Raw genomic sequence first — 26,028 nt, 5'->3', positions numbered from 1 at the left:
GGTGGCTCAGCGGTGGAGCAAGCGGCTCGCGATCGCAAGGTTTGCCACTTCCAATCTTCATTGACTCAGCCCATCATCTCTCCGGGGTCTATAAAATGTCTCACATTGTGGGGAAGTCAAAAGCGGTTTTCCGATGTCAAGGCTGAGTAGATACTCGCTTCCGCCATAGGAATGTGGAATTTCCACCACTGACTTTGCAGGGCTGGAAACAGCAGACAAGCTCCAATGCAGGAGGTCACCAACTTGTTTATTGACACGCTGCCCATCGCCATCGGTGCCCTACGCCGCTGCCCTTTTCCGCTACCCATCGCCGCTGCTGCCCATGGTCGTTGCCCCTTCACCGCTGCCCTTCACCGCTACCCATCGCCGCTGCTGCCCATGGTCGCTGCCAATCACCGCTGCCCTTCGCCGCTTCCCATCGCCGCTGCTGCCCATGGTCGCTGCCCTTCACCGCTGGCCATTGCCGTCGCTGCCCATCGTCGCCGCTGCCCATCGCCACTGCCCTTTGCTCTTGACAAGTGTTGTCCCTGCGGTTGCAGCGCGAACCTGGAGATCGTGCGCGTGCTGAACGACCGCGCGGCGCTGGGCAGGGCTTTCGGCAACCTCGGCAACACCCAGTACCTCCTCGGCAACTATGACGAGGCTGTGGAATTTCACCAGGAGGTGAGACTGCGAGCCCTTCACAATTGTCTGTCTGTCTCCGTCTGTGTCCGTCTGCCCTGGCTGGGAGAGTTCTTTATTGACGGTCAAGTGTAGCACTTGCAATCATTATTTATTTCTTACGTCTGCCAAAAAAAGCGGCTTCTGTGTTCACCATAAATTAATCGCCCCCTTTTCCCCCTTTTATGACTACTGCCATGTTGCTTCTTGCAATTTTCCTGTGAACTTCACTCACTGATTCCACCAATGCTTCCGTTCCGCGAGAGAGCGGGTGAATTGGTGAGTGAGTGAATGAGTAAACGAGCAGGTGAGTGGGCGATTGAGTGGGTGATTGGGTGCATGAGCGGATGAGTTAGTGAGTGGATGAGTGATTGAGTGGGTGGGTGATGAAGTGGGTGGGTGAGCGAGCGTGTGAGTGGGTGAGTGAGTGACTTCCTTTCTCTCCTTGCCTTGCTGCTCGCTCCCTCCCGTTCCTCGCGTGTGGTTCTGCGCTCTGAGACGCTTGTTACCTTACGGGCGCGTTACCCACCCACGCACACCGCTGCCGTCGCCGTCGTGTGGCGCGTGGAAAACGAACACGGGGGTCTCCCTGTTGCCCTCCGCAACAGAGGCTGAAAATCGCCAAGGAGTTTGGGGACAAAGCGGCGGAGAAGAGGGCCTACACCAACCTGGGGAACACGTACGTGCGCCTGGAAGACTTTCCGCAAGCCGTCGAGTACTACAAGTGAGCGGCCTTCCCTCCCGACGATGCGTAAAGCGTCGTGGATTTGCGATGACTGTTGCAGACTGATAATGTGTGACGGGGTTGTAATGGCATTATAATTTTTTTTGCCCATTGTTAAGAGTGGTGTTGAGTGATCGTGTCGGGGCACTGGAATGATATGTTCCCTTTGTGTAGAGTGATAGCATCAGGGCACTAGCATTTTATTGATATTGTACAGAGTGATATTGTGTGATCGTGTCAGGCAGGGCATTAGAATGATAATGTGTATATTATACCAGAGATGCAGAGGAGGAAAGTGCCATGATCAAATTATGAACCAATAAAACATTTATTTCCTATTAATTGGTAATTGATGACAATGTAATGTGCACAATGCTAATACCTATGCCTGAGCAATGACCCCAACTTTGCTTAAATCCTGGGGTTAAATCAGGTGGTTTGATGACGTTTTTGATGTTGATGTATTTTGTGGTCTATATTGACCAAAGAAATGGTTTATTTCTCGTCATCATCATCAGCCGTGATCAATCCACTGCTGGATGTAAGCCCCACGAAGCTCCCCCCCATATCTCATCCTATTGCCTGTTGAGAAAAGTAAGTGGGCTTGGGCAGGACACATCGCTGGAAGGAATGACGGCCGATGGTTCAGACTCATGACAGCGTGCCAGCCGGGGAAGGGGCGGGGGGGGTTACACACACGCCCAGGAGGACATCCAGAGACGGAGCGATAACATCAGCTTGCGTGCAGATGCTCGATCAGTTTAATGCGTAGGCTTTCGGGACCGATATCCATAATAGAGGTTTATTTTTTAAAATATTCTGGCTGTCGCCTGATGATGCTGGTTGTAATCACCGGCAAAACGTCGTGATCTAACCCAAACCACCCCCCCCCCCCGTTAAGGTGCTAGATCAATCGTTGCATCTCGAGACCCTGGGCGATGGCAGAGCGGCTTGCCGAGGCCTTCATCCAGACGACGGCGGTGCAAACGAACGTCGTTGCTCTATGCTGCTCGTCTTGCCACTCGGGTCTCTGACGATTGCTCGTGGTGTGCGGTGGTGGTGGTGGTGGTGACGGTGGTGGTGGTGGTGGCAGGAAAGCGCTGCAGCTGGCGCGACAGCTGCGGGAACGAGCGGCCGAGGCACAGGCGTGCTACAGCCTGGGCAACACCTACACGCTGCTCAGGGACTTCCCACTCGCCATCCAGTTCTTCCTCAAGCACCTGGCCATCGCGCAGGACCTCAGCGACAGGTGCGCACACGTGCGACGGGGCAGGCATTCATTGTTTGTTAACTCCTTTCAACTAAGGTTGACTTGTGTATTTGTAACGGAGGGAGGGGGGGGGGCGGGTGGCTCACGATAACTCGCGAGCGATAACTTGTGAGGCCCCTTGTTTTAACAGAATTCCACTGAGCAGTTGTGTTGCTGTTAGCGACTTGCCCGAGACAAAACCTGACACATTGATCACAGCATTGTCCAAACCGTGGAGATGAAAACCAAAGAGAAAAGGATTCACAATACCAGTGCAATGATAATAATTGTTATTTCAACTTGTAACACGCTACCATTGTACAGTAGAGAGAGAACAACTCAGAGGTGCGAGGAGGAGCCACAGATGAGCAGGAAAGGCAGCAACATGGTGAGGAGGCACTACCAACAATTGCCGTAGCTCTCCGATCATTTTTATATAAAGGTGTTATCGGCCAATTAACGAGTGTTTACTATATGCTAGTGCACGCCGCCCTCACCCTGCCGATGTCTGTATTCCGATTGTGCTGCCAGCATCATATCATGAGATGTAGTATCCACCATCTCTCGCAGAGTAGTGCAACCCTTCGGAGTCGGATACAACAGAGCTACCTCTGAGATAACCTTCAGGCTTCCCGTGGTCCAGACAGTAAGGGGCAGCACTTTCCCACTTGATCCACCACTGAGAATAACGACCATTGCGTAACGGCCAAGCCAACGTGCAGATTCTCAGAGTTGGAATGTAGACAAATTAAGTGCAGAGCCAAATTTTTACATGATATGTTTTTTTTTGCATTCATCGCCGATGGCGCTGTGACCATCAACTCGCACGTGAGCACCCGGTTTGAAGCCTCGGATTCAAACCCAGAGTATCAGAGGTGCCCACATCAGGCACTGTGACCTCCGTACCACCCCGTCAACCTCTTGCAAAAGCACTTATGAGACGTCCAGCAAGACGGCAGGAGGAGGAGGTGGAGAACGGAGGAGGGTTAGGGTTGCGATGTTTCACTGATAACCATAACTAAAACGACTCGAGTAGATCACGCTGCCTCCTCCCAGTTCGAAGTGAATCGCTGAGGGAGCCGGTGTCGCAGCTTGGCTCGCTGAGCGTGGCCATTAGGGTGAAGGTCTGATAATTATTACTTGCGTGGCGCGTGGACTCCACTAAACCAGACGGGGCTCTTTTCTAAAAAATACGGGTCGGATCATTTGACTCTGCGCTATTCAACGTCAGAGTTTACGTTTTTTTTTTAACCTTGAATGCATTAGCTCTTGCGCCGTCTGTCCGTCCGTCTGTAACTTGGGATGGCCATGGTAACTTGGGTAAAGATGACCCGATGTAAATAACTTATTTGTGCAAAGTTGTGTTGCTGTAAGGGAATTACCCGGGAGATAATCGGCCAAATTGATAAAAGGGTTGGGCCACAACTTGTCGGTAAAAATCTGGCACTAAAAGGGGAGGGGTCAGAATTATTAGGCTAGGCAATGACACCATTAGCCACGATAACTCTCATAAACAAAAACTGCGTTCCGAGCATGTTGGACAGCAATACAGAATTGATGCGTTTGCATGATTTTTTTTCTTCTTTGACCCATCGCAACGCGACGTCCAGCAATTGTAGGGCGGCAGGTTGGCGCAGTGGTAGCACCCGTGTCTCACAGCAAGAAGAAGGGCCCTGAGTTTGATTCCCGACTTGGGAGTCTTTGTGTGCCGTTTGGCACGTTCTGCACCTGTTTTTTATGGGTTTCCTCCAGGTTCTCCGGTTTCCTCCTCCCACAGCTAAACAAACAAACAAACGTTGTCACGGGTATTGGACAAACATCCCAATGGAGCAGGACCCTTCCTATGTAAATAATAAACGGTTAATATTGTATGTATGTGCGTTTGTACGCATGTGGAACTTCTTTCACGCCATACATAACCAACTGTGCTCTCGTTGTCTTCAAAAACGACGCGCGGTAATTTCGCTTGGAAATGTCAACGCTGCCGAGTAAAAAGACGCCGGGCCCCTTGAAATCATCGACACTGCCGTTTTGTCTTCTCGCCTCGAAAGGCCGACGAGTAAAAAAGCAAACCAGCCCCCGTCCCCGGCCGCCTTTGATGTCGGTAAAGATAGCTCCGTCGAGGCCTCGCGGCAAATCAAATTGGGCGAGTGTCTGGAACTCGACGCCACTGTAATAATTTGATCTACTCCGCGCTTGTTTGCTGGAAAAGGCAAATCGTATTTCCAGGAAATTGCTTTTTTTCATTTAATACCATTAGTTGCCGAGTCAGTCGCGCCGCGTGGAAAGTATCTTACTCGCCAGCTAAGAGCGGCTGTGCAGACAAGTGGCAGATAGTGAAACATATGCATAAGATGAACATACACATGCGCAATCCACTGCTGGATGAGGGTCTACGCGTGGGTGCGGCGTTGGGCCATCTTCATCCTCAAAGCGTTTACAAAATTAAATCTGCTGCTAAATATCTTCGAGATCATTTAATCTGCCAGAAGCTCCTCCTCCTCTTCCCAGTTGCTGCTCACAGTCCCTCCCATGTGGGACCCAAAAGTGGTTTATATTCCTTCTGTGTGGCGGCTGATAATCTCTGGGATAACAGAGCTAGAACATCTGGGATCAAAACCTCACCTTCCTCGTCCCACTCTACATCAGATTTCATCGTGCGTGCACGTGCAATTGATCGCTCTGCTTTACAGGCCTTCAGGTTATAAATGTTTGTTTGATTTTGTATGGGGTGTAATCTGTTATCCTTGTGTTCTTTGTGCTGGTTTTACCATGTTGATCCACGACTTTGCCACTCGGTATTTGACCCTATGCAGTTGTTTGTGGATTGTTTTGTTCGAGCTTTCTTTTTGCTGTAACCAGGTTTCTGTAACCAGATCCCCAAAGAAAATGAGTGTTTATTATTGTCCAGTGCGTTTTGCCCGTGCCGCAATAAACCTAGCCTAACCCCCACGCAGTGCGGGTCACCGTTGGGTTATTTGACCTCAGCACGCTGGTCAGTACGGGTCGGTGAAGGTGGGGAGGGTGAACACGGGAGCATAGCAAGTGTGGTACAACGGTGGATTGTGTTGCATTGCCCACAAATGTAGTCGTCTTTGGGAGCCTGGCACACGTGTGGGCGCACATCCAACCGCTGTCCAGGCTCAAACCGTGCTTGGCTTCTGAGATACTGATAAGATCGGACGTTTCCCACGCGGTCCGATCATAGGCGAAAATTAATTGACGTCTTTTTAAAATGCGTCAAATATCAATGCGATTTCCTGCTCAAATGAGCCACATTGATGGGCCAAATCAACCGCCGACGCCCCCCTCTAACTTGGATTTGAAGTCACGACCTTGCGATTGCGAGCCGCTCGCCTACCGCTCGCCCCACCTCCGAGCCACCAGGCCACAATAACCAACTAGCAGCAGCGTCGGTCACTTTATAATTTTGGTTTTAGAAACAGGGCGAGATGCGTTTGTCAAACGGATGTCAACTCGGGGGGGAAAAACTTCGCCCGATTCACCACTCCTCGTGCCGCTGACGAATGCCTCCCCATGTCACTTTCTCACAGCCAAGGGCATTTTCATCATCAATCCCGGATGACCGATTCATTCTGTTGCCATGTTCCGTTACATTAAATCCTTGTGCTGCTCGGCAGTGCCATTAGGCAATTTCATTAACTGTCGCTGCAAAGTCGGTGGGCGGTGTCACAGCAGCCTGTGTCAACATCAAGATTAATCTTCTATCGTCCGTCCACGGCGTATTTAGGTCATTTTTTGCACAGGTCTTGAGGAGCCGTTTCACATAAGTACAGTGCCAAGGGTAAGGGTCTAAGAAAATGTCATTTGAAGGACTCTTGAGATTCGAGACCCATAGACTCACCACAGAGATCCACAGCCTCAGAGAGACGCATATATTCGAATAATTATTAGCATGGTTGTGGAGCATACAAATAATAAAAATAAATCAGCAGACAATACATCTTCCCATTTCCGTCTCTCCAAATTCCAAAACAAAGCAATTTTTTTTACACATCCCATCAGCCGCACAGCCTTCCGGGAGTGCATACTGTCACGGATGTGTGAAGGAGACTTTGCTTATTCGAGTAGTTATATGTTGCACAACGACGATAAAGATTTTTGTGAGTTGTGTCTTGTTACATTTTGTGTCGAACTCGGACGCACATCGTTAAGAGAGGGTCACTTCCTGTAAGATGGGCAGTTCGCCAGCATTGATCCATATTCTTGGTTCTTTCGGTAAATATAAAACAATGAAATTCTCACGACGTTTCGGCTGCAACACAGGGAATCATCATCAGGTGTGAAATTCACAGCAAGAAAATTTGAAAAAAGTGGTGTTTTTTTTTAACGTTAGCACCACGGAGAGCGATTTGGCAGTTATTCAGGTGGACGAGTCCATCTATGTTCGGAAAAGAGGGGTGGAGGGGGGAGACGAAAATAATGGATGCGGTCTGAAAGCCACCGTAAGTGTGAACAATCAATTAAAACCCGAAATGGTTTATCAAATCCTTTCAATGATTGCTAAGCCAGAATCCATCTTCTCGGTTGAAATTGTCTCTGTGTTTGTATATGTGGATAGCCTCATGAACGAATCTCTCATGGTAGCTTGACTGAAAGTATGCGCTCGCAGAAGGCCAAGCGGCTGATGGTATGTCTAAGAAATACTCGCAGAGCAGAAGGGCTATGGAGATGCCTCTGGTGCAGGGCAGGAGGAGTAGGGAGAGACCGAGGCTGAGATGGGAGGATGCGGTGGAGCGAGAGGCGAGGACAGCCGGATGTGACCAGAGAAGAGGCGCAGAAGGAGAAGATCACTGAGGGAGAAAATGCGAGCAGCCGACCCCATGGGGATACGGGATTCTCGGCGTTGGCGAGGAATCGTGGAGAATGGGCCCCGGTCTCGTTAGAACCGTTGTGAATTGTGAAGCCATGTCGTTTGCCCTTCCGTGCCAGTCGGTCGTTTGCAATTGCGAGGGGAGGGCTGCGTCCCCGAGTCCTTGAGCAGAGGGCATCGCTAAATCTGTGAACCCCACGGATTCTGATCACCGCCGGTTGAGAGCCCCTGCAAAGAGCTGGGGAGAGTGGGCGGCGCTGTCTCAGCGAAAATCCCGGCCACCGCTTCATTCCAATCATGTTCCTTACCTGAGGAAACTGACGCACCAGCATCTTTGCTAGCATAGACCCAGATCCCCCGTGTAGCCCGCGCAGGCTGTCCGGGGCAAGTGCACTTGGCGAAGTGGTACCTATTCAGGCCGGAACGGCGCGTGAGGGAGCGGTGTGGCCGGTTATCACGTCCGGCCGCCTTTGTGTCCCCGGAAAGTCAGTCACGTGTCTGTCCCTCCACGTTAACATATTGATAAGGGTGTTCTTTTACACATCCCATCAGCCGCACGACCTTCTGGCAGTGCATATTTCCACCAGCATTGGTTCAGTACAAGCAAACTGGACCGGTTTTGACGCGTGGCGTCTCGTCAGCTGTCAGGCTCGCTCGAACCAATGTCGTCCACCCAGCAGTTTAAACAAGGTACAACTAATATTATATTCTTAGTTCTTTCGGTAAAGTCACGTTGAAGGGAAACAAAAAAATAATAAAATATATATAAAACAATACAAATTTATGCAAACCAACACACCTGAAGATGACCGTTTGTGTTATGGTCGAAACGTCGTGATAATTTTTATTGTTTTATATATATTTTATTATTTTGTTGTTTCCCTTCAACGTGACTTTACCGAAAGAACTAAGAATATGAATTACTGCAGTCACGAAAGCTTTAAATCAAAATTTAAGGTACAACTAAGTTGATCGGCAGGTCTCAAATGTGGTGGGGTAAAGTATGGGTGCGCTCACTTTTGACCAAATACCCTGAAGAGGGGCCCCATGGAGCTCCGTCTATATTTGAGACTCTTCCGTCAGCGGTGGCCTGAGCGAGGACTTTGCAGGGTTGCGGCTCTGCCTGTTACAAACGCGTGCAGTACTCATCGCCGTGCCTGCGCGTTCGCGCGCCGCGGCCGCTGCGTTGTTTTGGCGCGAGTTGTTTTGGCGGCGGCTCAGCTGTTGCCGCTTCCACCTTCTCCCCCCGGTGTTTGTTTCCTGCGATGCCTTCACCCTCCAGCCGTGCGAAGCCTCCCGTGGGGTGGCCAGCTTGAACAGCGCGGCCTCCCCCCGTCGCGTCGTCGCGTGAGGACGCGAGTGGCCTCCTCGAGGAAGGAAGTGAGTGAGCGAGCGCGCGATCGAGCGGCCCCGCTGATGTCCCCCCCCCCCCCCCCCCGCTTTTGTGCGTTGCGTTTGCCGTCAGGGTGGGCGAGGGTCGTGCGTGCTGGAGCCTGGGCAATGCGTACGCGTCCCTGGGAAACCACCAGCAAGCGCTGTCCTTCGTCACAAAGCACCTGGCCATATCCAAGGAGGTACGCAGCGCCGGTGTTCCCCTCGTGACCCCTTGCGACCCCTCGTGACCCCTTGCGACTCCTCGTGACCCCTCGCGGCCCCCTCGCGGCCCCTCGCGGCCCCTCATGGCCTCTTGTGGGTTCCGTGCGTACGGGGTTACCACTGCACCGGTTGTCATGATGCGATATCGGTTATCAAGATATACAAAGATTATCGCAATGTCAGTAGTGCCTTTTATATTTTGCGTGTTTATTGTCTTGTGTGTGTGTGTGTGTACGCTGTGGTGTACTTCTAAATTATTCGCCTGCACTTCTCACTACATAAGCCTGCCACAAATCTTCTAATGATTGCAACTTTACATTCCAAGAAAGTATAATTATTACATTATATTTCATATCTACACAATTGGAAAGATGGTGATGACTTTGGGACGCTTTTATCTAGCAGTGGATTGACCGTGTTTGATGACGATGGCAAGTAGGGGCACGGCCCACGAACGCAGACGGACGAATAGAGAATAGGTGCACGCAGAGGTTGGCAAGGAGTTAAACTCACGGGTGAGTGGAGTGAAGCGGAGGACGATGCGTTTGTCACAATTTGCGCGATTTGCGCAGAGCCACGGAGGCGCGGTCCGGCCCGTTTAGCTCCCCGCAAAGTAATTGTGACGTTGAAGCATCGCGTTGCCTTTACACGCGTGCACGTTTCGGCTCGCTCCGTCCGTCTCTTCGTCCGTCCGTCTCTCCGTCCTTCTGACCCCTCCGTCCCTCCGTTCGAGCATCTCTCTGTCCGTCTCGCCGTTCGTCTCTCCGTTCGTCCGACCTTCCGTCCGTCCCAGGACGTGGGGGAGCCACTCGGCCAAGCGTGCAGTGACACCCGCCGCCCTCCCTGCCACCCGCGACGTGTGGACATACGGCGGTGCCTCCTGGCCCACGGCTTGTTTACAACGTGTCTAATGACGGGATGTCATGAAGAAATAAATTATTGCGACGGTTGGGTAGCACACCTCACGGCATTGGGATCTCTACGGATCATATGCGCCTTCAAAATAATTGTTATTATATTATTTCGGCAACAAGTTCCTTGATTTGATTCCCGACTCGGACATGCTTCTGCGCGGAGTGTGTATGTTCTCCCTCCTGATCTCTGGGTTTTCTGGTTTCCTTCCATAGCTAAAAAAACCCTAACTTATCGGCCAAAACCACATACCATTGCATAACAATTAAACAGCCATTTACTAATTTGGGATTGCACATAGCAACATCGCACCTGACTTTGAAAACGTCCTGAGTGGTGATGTTTACACACCGCACCAGGTACTCTTTAGAGGCTGAGTCGATCTAAGGGCGGCCCAGGACCAGTTCAGATAATCATCTCTGGTGTTGGTGACCATGAGCAGGAATCGAACTTGGGTCGCCTGGTTCGTAGTCCAGCGTGCCAACCTTTACACTACCGCTAGACGAGATAAACGCACGCTAACAAGCAGACTAAACTCTCATCGCTTCCACCCGGCCGGGCTAATCACTTATTGACACCGAAGTTGAGGCCGGGCGTAGTGGGAAGAAATGGCGATCTGTCAAGCCGCCAAAGAGATGAATCGCGCTCGCGGCTCAGCGGTCAGCTGCGACGGCTCGCCCCGTGCACTGCGGGGGGCGACGCGCGTATCGGTCGTCGGGACTGCGTGGAGAGAATATCCCCCCCCACATCCCCCCCCCCGGGAGTGGCAGAGTGGTGTGAGGTGCAGCTGGAAGGGGGGGTGGGGGAGGGGTAGCTTGGGTAACGGGGAGGGAGATTGGCAACGTCCGCGCGCCGCGTTTCTGGGATGACACGTGAAGAGGGGACGGTGTGTTCCCCAACCCTGCCACGGATATTTAAAAAAAAAAACCCCACACGCGTCACTCTGAAACATTCAAAGTATGGCTAATTGCGACGTTGTTGCCGTGTTCTTGACGCATCAAAGAGCCTTGCATTCTCAGAATGTACGGTGTGTGTGCGTGCGTGTGTGCTGCATGGCGTCGGTCGATAACGCTCGCGGTAAACAAGCTCGCGTGCTGCACACGATTATGATTGTTGTCATTTTGTTGCCGAATGGGGAAAATGTTGCCCCTGTGGCCGCAAGGCTCAGCGTTAGCCTGTGTAAACCTCACGATCGTCGTGCTTCTCAGCAGCTAGCGCAGCACGGCTGGATTCTGTTTCACGAATTTCGGGAAGCACCTGCTTGTCCTGTACGTTGGAAGTGTCGTGTAGCCTGTGCCCGAGTATGCGGGAGCATTGCATATAGGAGCCGGAGTGATACTCACAGTTTTGGCATTTAAGGCGATGTAGTAAGTTTATGAGGCTGTGACCAAATAGTCCAGAATGTACCCGATTGCGTCCGATCTCGAAAGCTAAGCAGGATTTGAGTCTGGATAATGGTTGGAAGGGCGATGAATATGTACGACAGGTTGTTATAGGCTGCGGGCCACGTAGGTGGACAGTGCAGCGCGATACATTGTTGTACCGTGTCTGAAGCTTGCTGCATTCACCGAGTGGTAAAGTATGCTCAAATAACCAACCATGACCAGTGCGGCGTGGGGAGGCCTCTCATCCAGCGGTGAATAGAAAATAGCTGACGGTGGTGATGGTGAAGCAGCAGTGCAGATGACAGTGCCTCCAGCGATCCAGACATGGCTTTGCTCACAACTTGCTCATGCAGAGCTGCACAAATTCAATAATGTCCTGCTCTTAATTGGAACGGACAAAGTGCCCCGGGCTGTGAACCGGCTCGTGATTTCAAATACACGGACACACGGACCCACGCGCACGCACAAACGCACAGAAACGCACACCACGTGCACGCACAGACGCACGCACAATGTACGAATGCACAGACGCACGCATACAAAACGGACACGCACAAATGCACAAAGTCACACCAGCCACAGCCGTGGCACTGGACAGACGCCGGATTTACTCTGGAACGGAAAGTGGCGAGTCTGTCTGCTGCCGCTCATGTTGTTCAGCGATGAGCGCCGGCGAACGCGAACCGTGACTCGCCATGCCGCGGTGCCACACCAATGCTGGGCAGACGAACCCCCAATCTGGTAAAGCTGGGTTCTTTTGATTTTCGTTGAAATCACATTTCTTGTGATTAGTTTTCACCTAAGTTATCCTGGAAATCGAGGGGAAGACCTCAGGCCAGATGGTGGGATACGGTTAGGTTGGATCAGATCTTGGAGGTCGCTGTGTGTCACCTGTGCAGCAGCTGCCGGTTCTGGCAGAAGGGTAGAAAGCGCTTGGCGATGAGGGGCGATGGCATCACCGGCTGTGGCCACGATGACGTCTCGATCCTGACCACGAGACTATAAATCCATTCGGAACTCTGGCAGCGTGGCTCAACCCTTCGTGCCAGCGGACGGCCGGCGAACGACGTGACCTCTGGGCGTCCTTAAACTTGTCAACGTCGCTGCCGAGATCACGACGGCGCCGGCCGGCGAGGTGATGAGCCGACCATTGCCCGCCACGCGGAGTGATGAGCGTCCCTGGCGCCGGCGCTGCGTGTGGCGGGCAGGTGGGCGACTGTAACGGCGAGCTGACGGCGCGACTCAACCTCGCTGACCTGCAGTCGACGCTCGGCATGGCGCAGGCGTCCGAGCAGGTGGAGCGAGCGTCGCCCGATGATGACCACGACTCCGCGTCGGACTCTGAAGGTGAGCGGCGTAGTTTGCCTTGTGTATACACGCGGGCCTCCCTGTCACTCTCATATCGCTACGACAACCTCAGGTTCTTGTACCCGTGAATCTCACTCGCTGATTTTTCCGGCTGTGTTGAGGGCTCAGTCTCTCATCCACACTGTTCAACCAGCACCACCACCACACTGTTCAATCACCACCACCACCACACTGTGTTCAACAACCACCACCACACTGTGTTCAACCACCACCACCACACTGTGTTCAACCACCACCACCACACTGTGTTCAACCACCACCACCACACTGTGTTCAACCACCACCACCACCACCACCACACTGTGTTCAACCACCACCACCACACTGTGTTCAACCACCACCACCACACTGTGTTCAACCACCACCACCACACTGTGTTCAACCACCACCACCACCACCACCACACTGTGTTCAACCACCACCACCACACTGTGTTCAACCACCACCACACTGTTCAACCACCACCACTGTGTTCAACCACCACCACCACCACACTGTTCAACCACCACCACTGTGTTCAACCACCACCACCACCACACTGTGTTCAACCACCACCACCACACTGTGTTCAACCACCACCACCACACTGTGTTCAACCACCACCACCACACTGTGTTCAACCACCACCACCACCACACTGTGTTCAACCACCACCACCACACTGTGTTCAACCACCACCACACTGTGTTCAACCACCACCACCACACTGTGTTCAACCACCACCACTGTGTTCAACCACCACCACCACACTGTGTTCAACCACCACCACCACACTGTGTTCAACCACCACCACCACACTGTGTTCAACCACCACCACCACACTGTGTTCAACCACCACCACACTGTTCAACCACCACCACTGTGTTCAACCACCACCACCACCACACTGTGTTCAACCACCACCACTGTGTTCAACCACCACCACCACCACCACTGTGTTCAACCACCACCACCACACTGTGTTCAACCACCACCGCACTGTGTTCAACAACACACTCACTCACTCGCCTACTGACCCACTCACTCACCCACTCACTCATAAACTTACCCACCCACTCGCCACACTACAGGTCACCTCACTTGTCTTTCTGCTTCTTCCCTCGCATTGCTCCACTTGGGAATTCCTTCCAATTTTTATTTCCCAAGCACGGCGATGCGCATTTTGAAGAAATTATTCTTGACGTCGATGACAGTCCCTGGGAAATGGACATCCCGCATGGGCGTGGGGAGGCCATCACCTAGCAGTGGATTGGCAGATGGGCTGCACGTGTAACATTGTGTGTGTGTGTTCAAATGATCCCTGACCGGATATACAAGTGTGTCCATGCGAGGGAGATGAAGCCCCGTCCGTATTCTTAGTCACAGCTCGGTTCAGGCTTGGACCTGGCTGAAGTGAGCCTTGGTTCAAAGCCACACATCACTTAAGCCAACTCCATAAACACAGTCCCAGCCACGCTGAGGATTTCCGGGGAGCTGAGCCTGAGCCAAGCCACGGCCGAGCCGCTCACTCGCGCGTCTTTGGAAGCGGCCGAGCCGCTCAAGCCTGAGCTGAGCCCGAGCGTTAAGAGGCCGAGCCAGATTTCGAGCCTTGACCACTAACACGCGCCCGAGGATCGTAAGAGCGACGCTCCGGGCGACTGAGAGGTGAACGTCACGACGCTTGTTTTGGCAGGCGAAAAGACGAGGCCGAGGAGGCGATTGAGTATGGAGAACATGGAGCTCATGCACTTGACCCCGGGAAAGGTCGGCAAGGTACGGGGCGGCGACGCGAACGGTATAATTTTTAGAGTCGCCAATTATCCCCGAAACGATATCAAGAAAATGTAATTCTCTCCGACGTGTGTTCGGTTTTCACCACGTGTTGTTCAGCGCGATGTCTGATGTTTCAATCCACGTGCCGAGAGCTTCTGCAGGAAATTAACTGAGCAGTTCTATGCTCTCCCAGGGCATTTGAGTTCAACGCAGCTCTTAGAGGAGCTCCTGGAACGTGGAGCAAAACGGGGTCACCGATTAGGAGTCTGCTGGGAACGTTGTTTGGAGCCCAAGTCTTACTTTACGCCATTTCCAATTCAAGCTTGAAATCTCTGACAATAAATTACGAAAACATGGAGCAGATTTAGGGTGGCTCTGGTACTAATATGTTACAGACATGGGTATATGTCAAATACAATTGCAAGCGACGTTACCGTACAGCAGAATCGACAGCTAACTCTCAATTTGTGATTTGGATGGAAGATTAACCAGAACATTTTTTTTAAGCCATGAAATTCCAGGTGTTTGGCGAATTAATAATCATTTAGAATTCACGCATTCACTGACAGGGAGAGATAGAAAATTTCAGAGGCGCGGGAAATCACCAAGAAGCGGGAAGTAAGCAAGAAACTTGTGCCAAATATTGCCCAAGCTCTGTGGTCCTATGTCGGGATGTTTCACCAACTCCATTGATGAGTTGTTTATACACGTGGGAGAAAACTGGAGTGTCCGGAGAAAACCCACGGGTGTGACGGGAGGGGGGGATAACACTCAATCTTCCGTACAAGATGGAAATTAACCCACTTGCTGTACTACCATCATACCCTGGCCAGCCAGGAGATGGCGACTTGGAGGCCCACGGGTGGGGAGGAGGGAGCTTCGCGAATTCGCCTGCCGAATTGCAGGCGCGTGCCCCGGAGAATGAATGCAATAACTCAACTCCTCTCTCGCGACCGCAGCCTCTGAATGGCGACATGGGCTCCCTGGCCATGGGTGGAGCGGTGGTTTCGGCGCAGCAGAATTCCGTCTCCACGTCGGCGTTGCCGGCGACGTCCAGGCCCTCTGGGAAGTCCCTTTTGCCGTCGCGGCTGCGCGGCAAGAAGCAGCGCGATGGCGTGGAGATGGAGCAGCGAACGACGTCGGTGGATTCGCGTGACGTCGCGCTGCAGGTGTCCACCAGGGTGAGTGGTGCCCGGCCGGCAGACGGCTCACCGCATAGTGCTCCACACAGAGAGCTCGCCGCAGAGGGCTCACCGCATAGGGGTCACCACGGAGGGCTCACGACAGGAGGGCTCACCGCAGAACCGTGGAGTTGTTGTGGCTCGGTGACGCGGCCCAGCAGCAACACATTTGCCATTCTTTGCAGAGGTTCGCAGTTCGGTCCCGGCAGGCCACCCTGGTTAATACTACGGGCGTGTTAACTATACAATAATACACATCCGTCAGCTTCGCAGTGGGCGTTAAAGATCCCCGTGATGCCATTTCGAAAACAGCGGGGACCATTGTCTGCCGGCGACACAGTCCAAATTTGCCAACTGTGAAAAATGACGTCACAAATTACTCATTTGGGATCACACACAGCAATAGTGCAGAAGCAGGTCTCTTTTTTGTATTTTCACAAAACATTTTTTTTATCCCAATCGTGCTGCTGGCATAATGAATTCCATTAAGAATTATGGAACGTGTTGCGCATGACGCTTCCCTAATGACTTGGCGTTCAACAGATGACTCGCTGAAAGAATCCTTTCTGCGGCGCCACGCGCAAATCAAAATAAGTTGTGGTCCATCAGTGACCCGATGGGCTCTGCAGACCAACATTATTACCCAGGTTTACGCGCGCAAACTCCGGACCGGTTTTTGCCTTGTGAACCTCAACAGGATTCACCAGATGTTGTTGGCAAGGGAATTCCATATAAACTATGGGAGCCTGCTAATTGCAATAAGAACCATCGCACACGCCCCTTGTGCAGTGCATACAACAAAAACAGGCGTTGGAGGGCATCCGAGCTCCACTTTTGACTGTATTCTTTTTTCCATTGTTTCACCGATTTTACCCGATTGCTCTATCGGCACCGTGATATCCGCGATCGGGCATCACAGAGCCACCTCTGAGATCCCGTCTTCACGTGACCTCTGCTCAACACACGGTAGAGAGCAGCACTTCCCCACCCACTCTACGTATATTTAATTCTCGGAGTTGGAATATAGCCAAATTAAATGTAGAACCACATTTAACATGATGGATTTTTTTGTGCAGTCATTGGTGACGGGGCTTACACCATCAACTCGCTGATGACAATAATTTTTGTTGTTCATATATATACAGCACCCTCTACTGCAGCAGCGTGCTTTATATCCAATCCGTGGCTTACATTGCAGGTCTAATCTCAACACATTTGAAAGCGCACCCCCCAGTGGCAGCCGTCCCTGTGCGGCACAAGGTTACTCGGCACCTGGCCTGCGAGTGGGCATGTGTGTGCTGTCTGTAGGGGGCGGTGATTGTTGGCTGCTGCGTGCAATCCCAAGAGAACCTGGTCTAATCACAACTCGGTCTATGAATGTGGCCCTGAGCTGTCCTTACTTTTTAGTATTATTACACTTGTTTACCCAGGAAGGCCTCACTGAGCCTCGCAGATATTTTTCAGGGGGGTCCCACCAATTGTTCGCAGAAGGGAGCAATCATGCCGTGTATGATCCCAATTGGGTGATTTGCAGGTCATTTTAAGCGTCGGGATGTTTATATTTTTTGGCCAACACCGATTTACAACGTACGTTAATTTTAGCAGTGGGTGAAAACCGGAGAAGCCGGTGGAAAGCCACGCTGAACAGGGGGAGATAACCACCTCAAGACTCCACACAGAACAGGCACCCATGCCGGGACTCAAAACCCAGGCCTCCTATCGCTTTGAGGCGCGAGCGTCATGACTGCACCACCACCACCATCATCCTGCCGCCGGTAGAGTGGGCGCGGCGTGTTTGGAAGTCAGGCGGGGCCGTGTGACCCGCAGGCGATCCTTAGGGTGTCACGAGCGATAATTTCCCCGCATCATATCGGGCGCTCGGGCGGTTGAATCCGTGCTCTGATTAGCCAAATTTGCACCGCATATTGATTGCACCGGGATGCCAAAGATAAATGTGCGACCTCACCAGGGTGCAAATGCAATTCTGGCCGCAGGGTATGTTGAAGGCTACCTGCCAACAATTTTCGTTTTTAATATATATAAAGTTTAATTAAACTCGGCAAGTAGCCCTAAATAATAAAGCAATAAAGCTGTTTATAAGTGAATGCATTCGATTTGCAGATGAAAGGCCGTTCTGATGGGTCAGCAGCCTACTTGCTGTACTAGAAGAAGAACATTTCCTGGAGGAATTCGATTATCTTTAAAATATGTTTTTCACAGATGTCCCGTAGACAGGTGGGACTCTTGCAACTGATCATTGCTCTGCTGCTTCCCAACAGTGCTCGCTCGTGTGGAGCGAGTGTCGCTGCGTAACTTCACGTTAATTTATTTTGTGTAAATGGGTGAGAACTCCAAAGACCGGGATGGAGTCTCACTTGCAAGAGTCACCTGATTCACCAGAAAGACAAAAACAACAAAGCTGTTTGCCACTTACTGGCTACTCTATTTTAAATGCATATTCATTCTGACATTCGCAGTGCACGCATATAATTGTTCAGGTGCATGCACTCAGAGCATCTATGGGTCTATACGGGTCTCTTAGTAAGTCTATAGGTCGCTGTGTGAATCAATGCGCGTTACAATGTGGATATGTATGACGTTTAAACGCGACCGCATCTCAAAGCGCCATACGTAAGGAGTTGGCTCACGGATGGCTGCGGGAAGGGAATGAGTTCCAGGTTGTGGGGGGGGTAATGCCTTGATATTAGAGTTAGGGGGGGGGGCAGCTGTACCAGGTACGGTGTCACTGTTAGGAGCCTTCTCACACCCTGCTGTACTGCAGGCCTGGCCCCCCTGCCACGTTTAAATCACCTCTAATTGGAGCTCACATGAAATTAACAGCAATCGCAATCTGTGTAAGGAGGCCTGGGGGCTCGCGGGCCACACGTCTGACTTGGTGTTGACTGTTTTGTTAATGATATGCTAATTGGATTATGCCAATTCCTTATACCCGGTTCAATGACCGCCAATCCACAGTTTTAACCGCGCAATTCCGCACGCCGCTTGGAATCGGCGCTCGTCTAATTCTAATTATGCATTGTGAGCAAATGATAAGTTACGGTTACCGCGCCAGCAGGGAGCGGTTCGGTATAAACCGGTGAATTAAATTCTGCATCTATTTATGCACTTGCCCCCCCCCCCCCACTCCTAAGCGGGAGCGCTAAAATGGTACAACCTCTACGATAACACTGGAGGTGACAAAGACTTTGACGCATTATCATAACAACACTCACATTTCGGGGGACTAATTATCACGTAGCATATTTCCCTAGTTAAAAAAACAAATATATATAAAAATACATCGCCGCACCGTTTATACCGGGCTGCGCCAAAGCCGCCGTGCGCAAAGATACGCAGGGGCTGTCCGGCGAGTGATGTCGTGGATTTAGAGCGGAGCCGTTGCCTTGAGGAAAGGGCACTTCTCGTGCGCCGAGGCGCGGCTTTGCTTTCAGGTGCTACTTGAAAGAGCTCAATTTTTTTTTTTTTTAGACATTCTTTTATCCGCCCTCGAATCGGACCGTTGCCGATTGGCGGCGCCGCACGACCCGTACCGCGAGAAGACGCTCGCTTGGCGTCGTCGCCGGGATCCCTTTGTAGCGGAGAGCAGAGCGGAGCAGTGCCGGGTGGGAGCCGGGGGGGGGTTGTCACGTAAAGCGCGGCGGAGGGCGATCGCAAACGAGAGAGGGAAGCGGTTGAAAGCGACGGCAGTAGCAGCGGCGGCGAGGAGCGTCGTACGAACGTGTGCCTCGTGTCCCGTGGGGTGCGGCGGTCGGGATGAACCTTGCATGCGCTCGTCTGCGAGAGATCTCGATCGCTCGGTGAAGCAGAGGTCGACCTCTTTGTTAAGTTGTTTGTGAGGACGCTTGCACTCTTGTAACGACACGTTCCACGTTGCTAATGGTTCAGTAGCCAATCGCTTGCTGGTGCTGCCTCAAATTCAGATTGTTCAGTGTTAATTGGGTCAACGCGATAACGAGCATCGCAAGATTTTAATTATAAATAGTTCGTCAGGGGTGCTCTTATTGCTGTCCCGCCCACTTGAAAGGTAAGTGGTATTTAAGGATTTAAAATGTTTGCAACTCGATATGTGCGCATGCATTAGAATGTTTGGGGCTGAGCATTGGCACAGTGGTTAGCACACTGCGCTCTGAACCTAACAACTCGAGTTAGATTTTCTGCCACCGTTAACATCGGTGATGAATGGCATCTGAACCAATCCTAGGTCCTGTCTTCACCAAGCCGCTCCGCCCGGCGCGATGAAGGTTGGGCAGACAATTGCCATGACCTACACGGCATGGGGAAGTCTCCTTCATCCAGCAGTGGATTGACAAAGGAATGTGATTTTTATAACGATCTTCTTGGGTTGTTAACGCAGCCGTGGCTAATCCGGCCTTGCAGGCGTGAACTCAGCGAGGACACGGTGGATTTATTCCGCGGGTAAGCGCGCTTCCACCGGGGTTGGGGAGGGCATTTTGGGTGTGTGCGTGCGTGCGAAAGGCAGGAACGCATGAGCGTGTCAAGCGAGCGCACGAATGTGTGAGTGAGCGAGCGTGCGAGCGTGTGAGTGAGCGAGCGAGCGTGCGTGAGTGTGCAAAAATCTGAGTGAGTGGGTGAGCACGTGAGCAAGCGAGTGAGCGATCGAACGAGAGAACACGTGAGTACTCGAGCGAAGGAGCGAGTGTGTGAGTGGGAAGGAATCTTGAGTGAGTGAGGAGTGAAGCGAGTGGGTGAGCACGTGAGCGAGCACGTGAGCAAGCGAGTGAGCGATCGAAGGAGAGAGTGGATGAGTACTCGAGCTCGCGAGCGAGTGAGGGAGCGACCGCGCCTGCTCGCCCGCCCCCAGGTGGACCCTGACCTCGTGGACGACGACGGGTTCTTCGACCTGCTCAGCCGCTTCCAGGGAAACCGCATGGATGACCAGCGCTGTTCGCTGGGGCCCGACCACAACGGCGGCGAGGGAGCCGGGGCTCGCGGGCCCTCCACACCACCACAGGCCGACCGGCGAGCCGGTGAGTGTGCGCTGTGTGTTGATCGGTGAGCCGGTGAGTGTGCGCTGTGTGTTGATCGGTGAGCTGGTGAGTGTGCGCTGTGTGTTGATCGGTGAGCTGGTGTGTGCTGTGTGTTGATCGGTGAGCTGGTGATTGTGAGCTGCGTGTTGATCGGTGAGCTGGTGAGTGTGTGCTGTGTGTTGATCGGTAAGCTGGTGATTGTGAGCTGTGTTGATTGGTGAGCTGGTGAGTGTGTGCTGTGTGTTGATCGGTGAGCTGGTGAGTGTGCTGTGTGTTGATCGGTGAGCTGGTAAGGGTGTGCTGTGTGTTGATCGGTGAGCTGGTGAGTGTGTGCTGTGTGTTGATTGGTGAGCTGGTGAGTGTGTGCTTGTGTTGATGGGTGAGCCGGTGAGTCTGAGTTGTGTTAATTGGTGAGTGTGGGCTTGTGTTGATGGGTGAGCCGGTGAGTGAGTTGTGTTTATTGGCGAGTGTGGGCTTGTGTTGATGGGTGAGCCGGTGAGTGAGTTGTGTTAATTGGCGAGTGTGGGCTTGTGTTGATGGGTGAGTCTGAGTTGTGTTTATTGGCGAGTGTGGGCTTGTGTTGATGGGTGAGCTGGTGAGTGAGTTGTGTTTATTGGCGAGTGTGGGCTTGTGTTGATGGGTGAGCCGGTGAGTGAGTTGTGTTTATTGGTGAGTGTGGGCTTGTGTTGATGGGTGAGCCGGTGAGTCTGAGTTGTGTTAATTGGTGAGTGTGGGCTTGTGTTGATGGGTGAGCCGGTGAGTCTGAGTTGTGTTTATTGGCGAGTGTGGGCTTGTGTTGATGGGTGAGCCGGTGAGTGAGTTGTGTTTATTGGCGAGTGTGGGCTTGTGTTGATGGGTGAGCCGGTGAGTGAGTTGTGTTTATTGGCGAGTGTGGGCTTGTGTTGATGGGTGAGCCGGTGAGTCTGAGTTGTGTTAATTGGTGAGTGTGGGCTTGTGTTGATGGGTGAGTCTGAGTTGTGTTAATTGGTGAGTGTGGGCTTGTGTTGATGGGTGAGCCGGTGAGTCTGAGTTGTGTTAATTGGCGAGTGTGGGCTTCTGTTGATGGGTGAGTCTGAGTTGTGTTAATTGGTGAGTGTGGGCTTGTGTTGATGGGTGAGCCGGTGAGTCTGAGTTGTGTTAATTGGTGAGTGTGGGCTTGTGTTGATGGGTGAGCCGGTGAGTCTGAGTTGTGTTAATTGGTGAGTGTGGGCTTGTGTTGATGGGTGAGTCTGAGTTGTGTTAATTGGTGAGTGTGGGCTTGTGTTGATGGGTGAGCCGGTGAGTGTGGGCCATGTGTTGCCTAAATGCTCGCACCACTGCTGGTGCAAGAGCCTCCTCTCGAAGGAGCTCGACCGAACCCCACATCAGATATTTGGCCTACTACTCCGCCAGACACCTTGGAAGAGGAGGAGGGAGTACCCATGGTTTACCCCACCACACACGACCTTCAGCCTGTGATCCACCCATTTACATTGCTGGGTGGACAGAGGCGGTGGGGATTTAAGAAACTTGCACCGTTGTTTCAGCTACCGCGCCAGTAAATGGAATCGAACCGGCAACCTCTGGATTGCAAGCCCAGTGTGAAAGCCATCACTCCACGGCAGCGTCCAGTATTGCATAAACTATTAATAGGTCACCCTGTGTGATCGCATAGTTTATAGTTATTGTGGATCGTTACCTGGGTAACAATCGAGGGATCTGTCTGTACGCCCATCCTTCCCTCCGTCTGCCGCGGTGCCATCTACCGCTACCGCCACCACCGCCACCACCGCCGCCGTCACGCGACAGGCGCGCGCGCCCTCGTCGCGTCGCCGCAGACGGAGGAGTTCCTCGACCTCCTCGCGTGCTCCCAGAGCCGCCGCATCGACGACCAGCGCGCCAGCGTGTCCGACCTGCCGGGCCTGCGCCTCACGCCCAACAACAGCGGCGCCGTCTCGGGGCGCCTCGCCGCGGCCGCCGCCGCCGCCGCCGCCGCTCCTGTCGCCCCGCGCGGCATGGACGGCGCCGCCGCCGCGGCCGCGGCCGCCGCCAGGGCCGGGGCTCTGGCCGCCGCCGCCGCCGCCAGCTCTCACGAGCACGAGGACGAGGACTTCTTCGACATGCTCGTGCGCTGCCAGGTGGGGCTGTTGGCGCCGTGGTCGTGCGGCCGCGCGCGATTCAAATTATTTGTGCATTTGCCGTGCGCGCCGTTCGCGTAGCCGCGAGGTCATCGTTAAGGAAGGTGCTGCTGTGTTTCACCGACTGTGGTAGTTTCACGGGCGATGTTGCCGTTTCCTCATTGAGTAATCTGTGGGTAATCTTCCAAATTTGGACCACGATGCCGGCACACGATGGCCTACTTTTTATCGATTAATGCCACGGGATTTTTTTTTTTTTACATCAATTCACCCGGCAGCATTAACCAGGGCAGCCGCAGGGGGGTCTCGAGCCGTGAACCTCCGGAGCGAGCGGCGAGCGCGCTCCCGCTCGCCGCGTGCCGTCGTTCCGTCGGCGCGACGCGGCTGATCGGCCGGGACCCCGGCTCTCTCTTGCCGCCCCGCAGAGCTCGCGCATGGACGACCAGCGGTGCGTGGCGCCGGCACCGATGCCGCGCGGCCCCACGGTCCCGGACGAGGACTTCATCAGCCTCATCCAGAGGGTGCAGGCGCGACGGCTCGACGAGCAGAGGGTGGCGCCGCCGCCAGACCTCCGCGAGTAGCGGGGGCCACGGCACGACGGGGCGCCGTGCAAAAAAAAGGAAACGCGCGCGATTTTCAGAACGTCGGTGCTGCCGCCCACTGCACTTCTTTACTCTTGATCATCTGGAAAGTCCCTTGTGCGACGGAAAGCGCGTTGTTCTACGAGCGTCGCCGATTTGTTTTTAACTCGCACACGGAGCGCGCCGCGGTGCGCGCACGGAGGACCCCACGCCCTGACGCTTAAAACGCCTTCCCAGATTCTACCGCCTCGTGCGGTCAGCCCCCCGCAATTAGGTGTGAAGTTGCCACGCGGCGTTTTTTAAAGTAATATTTTCGGTCATCTAATCTTCGTTGACAGGTAATCGGGAGAGGTGCAGCCCTGCAATTTGTTGCTCTCGCCACTGCTGGCGGAGGGGCCTCCGCTATGAGGGATCTGTGAAGATCACCACTCGAGGGGATTTTGCCTGCTCTTCCACACAACGGCCAGACATTTTGGAACAGTTGGGAGTAGCCGTACTCTACCCCACCTACGTGACCTGTCAATCGATAGCTGTCGTTCATGGTTAAAATGTTCTTTTTAAACTAACACATTTTTAGCACGTGTTTTTTCACCTCACCATTAACCTCTTAAAGAGAGAGGTGTAGGTTCTTGTGAGTGAGCAGCGTGTCTGTCCGCTGAGTCGATGCGCTTGAAGCTGGTTAGGTGGCCGGAGAGGTGAATTGGAGAAGCCGCACATCAACGCTGGACCATGACAGTCATTCCCTCCGCAAAGTGAATTCCTGTGCCGAGCTCAATGAGGGGGGAGATGCGTGCGTGTTACTGACGTGCGACGATTCATGCCAGTCCCAGAAATGGCCCCGAACAACGCGGATGCTGCTCCTGCTGCACTTGTGAGCGTTCAGTCCCTCTTGACTGGCACGTTTGAGCGATGCTGCATACTGAAATCCACCTCTTAAGCATTCAACAAAAATTGGCATATTGTTGAATGCCGATTTTGCCAATTTTCGGTGTAGATTTTCCGTCCAACGAAACACCCTCATTGGTTGTTTTGTAAAACTTCAGAACTGCAATGTGGAGTAGGCAAACCAATGTACGCTTGGTGGGGACCTGTGCAGGATGGGGTTGGGGCCAGTTACAGAGAGGGACGGGCATTGCTGTGGTCTCCACGAGTGCGGTGACCCAAGGGGAAGACCTAAGATCAGGTCGTGGGCAATATTGCCCAGGCGGATCTTGGAGGATATCTCTGCAGCAGCTGTGGGACCTGGCAGAGGGGAGAGAGCAAGGAGGAGGAGGTGCGGTGGTGGTGGTGGGGAGAGGTGGTGTAGCGGTTAACGCGCTGTGCTACAAACCCGGCGACCCGAGTTCTATTACCGTTCACGGCGAACACCAGTGACCATTAAACTGGTCATGGATCTCCCCTAGGTCGACTCAGCCTCAAATGAGGACCTGGTGAGCTGTGTCAACATCGCCAATGGGGAGACAAAGGCGGCCAGGCGTGGTGTTGGCCACCCACCCCTTCGTGTGCCGTGCCGGCCTCGGCAGGTGCTCGCCAACCGCACTTGCCCCAACAGTCTGTTAAGGCTATAGGCGAGGGGATCTTTGTCTTTGGTGGCAGCCGCTCCGAGCACGATGACTTTTTGAACGATAATTATTCTAGATCGGCTTGGCGCGTTTGCATATAGTTTCAGTTCCGCTCGGTGTACGACAAAGCTGAGCGAGTTTTTATTTTATTTCAGAATTTCTTAAGAGAAAAAAAAATGCTAAACAAATTGATGTGAAAGGATGGGGGGGGAGGGTCACTTTTAATGGTAATTGTGGACTGTTTGGGCCTTGATTGACCCACGATGCACTACTGAATAAGAATCTCTCACCACAGGTGCTGCGTATTTGATGACCGCACCGTTATTTTTGTACGGACGTGTATTTCTTAAGTTTTTTTTATTCATTTCAAACGACATGACAGACATTTTAGTCGTCGTAGTTTCTCATTTCTGCCCGTATGTACGATTCCCCTGCTGTGAACTTTACCGTAACTTGTAGACTGAAGTATTTAGCCGTGTAAATAGCATTTTTAAAATGTCAGAACCGCTTCGCGTTTCTGTATTTCCTGTACAGAATCGGGTCTGTTTCGTTTGTAGGATTCTAGTTTGGCCGGAATTCACGTGAATGTTTTTTTTGTTTTTCTCCACGCACGTTACTTTCGAAAAAAAAATACTGCCGCGGTGTTCTCGTTCTGCCGCCTTCACGGTACCGTTAGGTGACTAAAAAAAGCATTTCTGTTTTGACATTTCAGATGTTTTGCATTAAAGAAAACAAAAACGTTAACAAAAAAACACGACTCCTGCATGATACAAAAAAATAATAGGTTTTACACTTTCTGGTAATAAAACAGGTGTTAAGATGTTCAAACACCAAATATAAATCTTTTGCAAGGATTCAAGTCTGCATTAACCACACAGTACTTGTGGTGAACATGCAAACAAACAATACTCTGATAAATCTCCTGCTCTGTCAATCACGAATCATTACCCGTTGTCAATCTACTGCTGGATGGGGGCCGGGGTTGGGAAGGCCGCCTCCCCCACGCTGTGTCAAGCCACGGGTGGTGGGGGTTGTTTGACCATACTTCACGCGGATCAGCAGGGTGGAAATGAGGCTCGGAACGACCCGGAACGTCCG

At 52.5% G+C, this 26,028-nt stretch overlaps 1 protein-coding gene across 10 annotated transcripts in view; it reads left to right on the top strand.

The window, feature by feature from the left end:
* The window catches only part of LOC116953247 (G-protein-signaling modulator 2-like), a 47,579-nt gene extending 21,808 nt beyond the window's left edge, over positions 1-25,771 (top strand). For all 10 annotated transcript variants that reach the window (XM_076074776.1, XM_076074773.1, XM_076074779.1 and 7 more), the window contains 10 exons: positions 540-663; positions 1,269-1,384; positions 2,478-2,633; positions 8,933-9,041; positions 12,569-12,707; positions 14,401-14,480; positions 15,440-15,661; positions 20,505-20,670; positions 22,459-22,787; positions 23,213-25,771. In XM_076074776.1, the coding sequence (XP_075930891.1) occupies positions 540-663; positions 1,269-1,384; positions 2,478-2,633; positions 8,933-9,041; positions 12,569-12,707; positions 14,401-14,480; positions 15,440-15,661; positions 20,505-20,670; positions 22,459-22,787; positions 23,213-23,368 (1,597 nt within the window). In that variant the 3' untranslated portion in view covers positions 23,369-25,771. The remainder of the gene's footprint in view (positions 1-539; positions 664-1,268; positions 1,385-2,477; positions 2,634-8,932; positions 9,042-12,568; positions 12,708-14,400; positions 14,481-15,439; positions 15,662-20,504; positions 20,671-22,458; positions 22,788-23,212) is intronic.
* Positions 25,772-26,028: the final 257 nt, after the last annotated feature.

The sequence above is a fragment of the Petromyzon marinus genome, chromosome 50 (assembly GCF_048934315.1).
Source record: "Petromyzon marinus isolate PM22_M1 ecotype Great Lakes invasive population chromosome 50, UKy_Petmar_22M1.pri1.0, whole genome shotgun sequence".
Lineage (NCBI taxonomy): Eukaryota > Metazoa > Chordata > Hyperoartia > Petromyzontiformes > Petromyzontidae > Petromyzon > Petromyzon marinus.
Note: the sequence above shows the minus strand (reverse complement) of the source record. Positions and strands in the feature narration are given on the sequence as shown.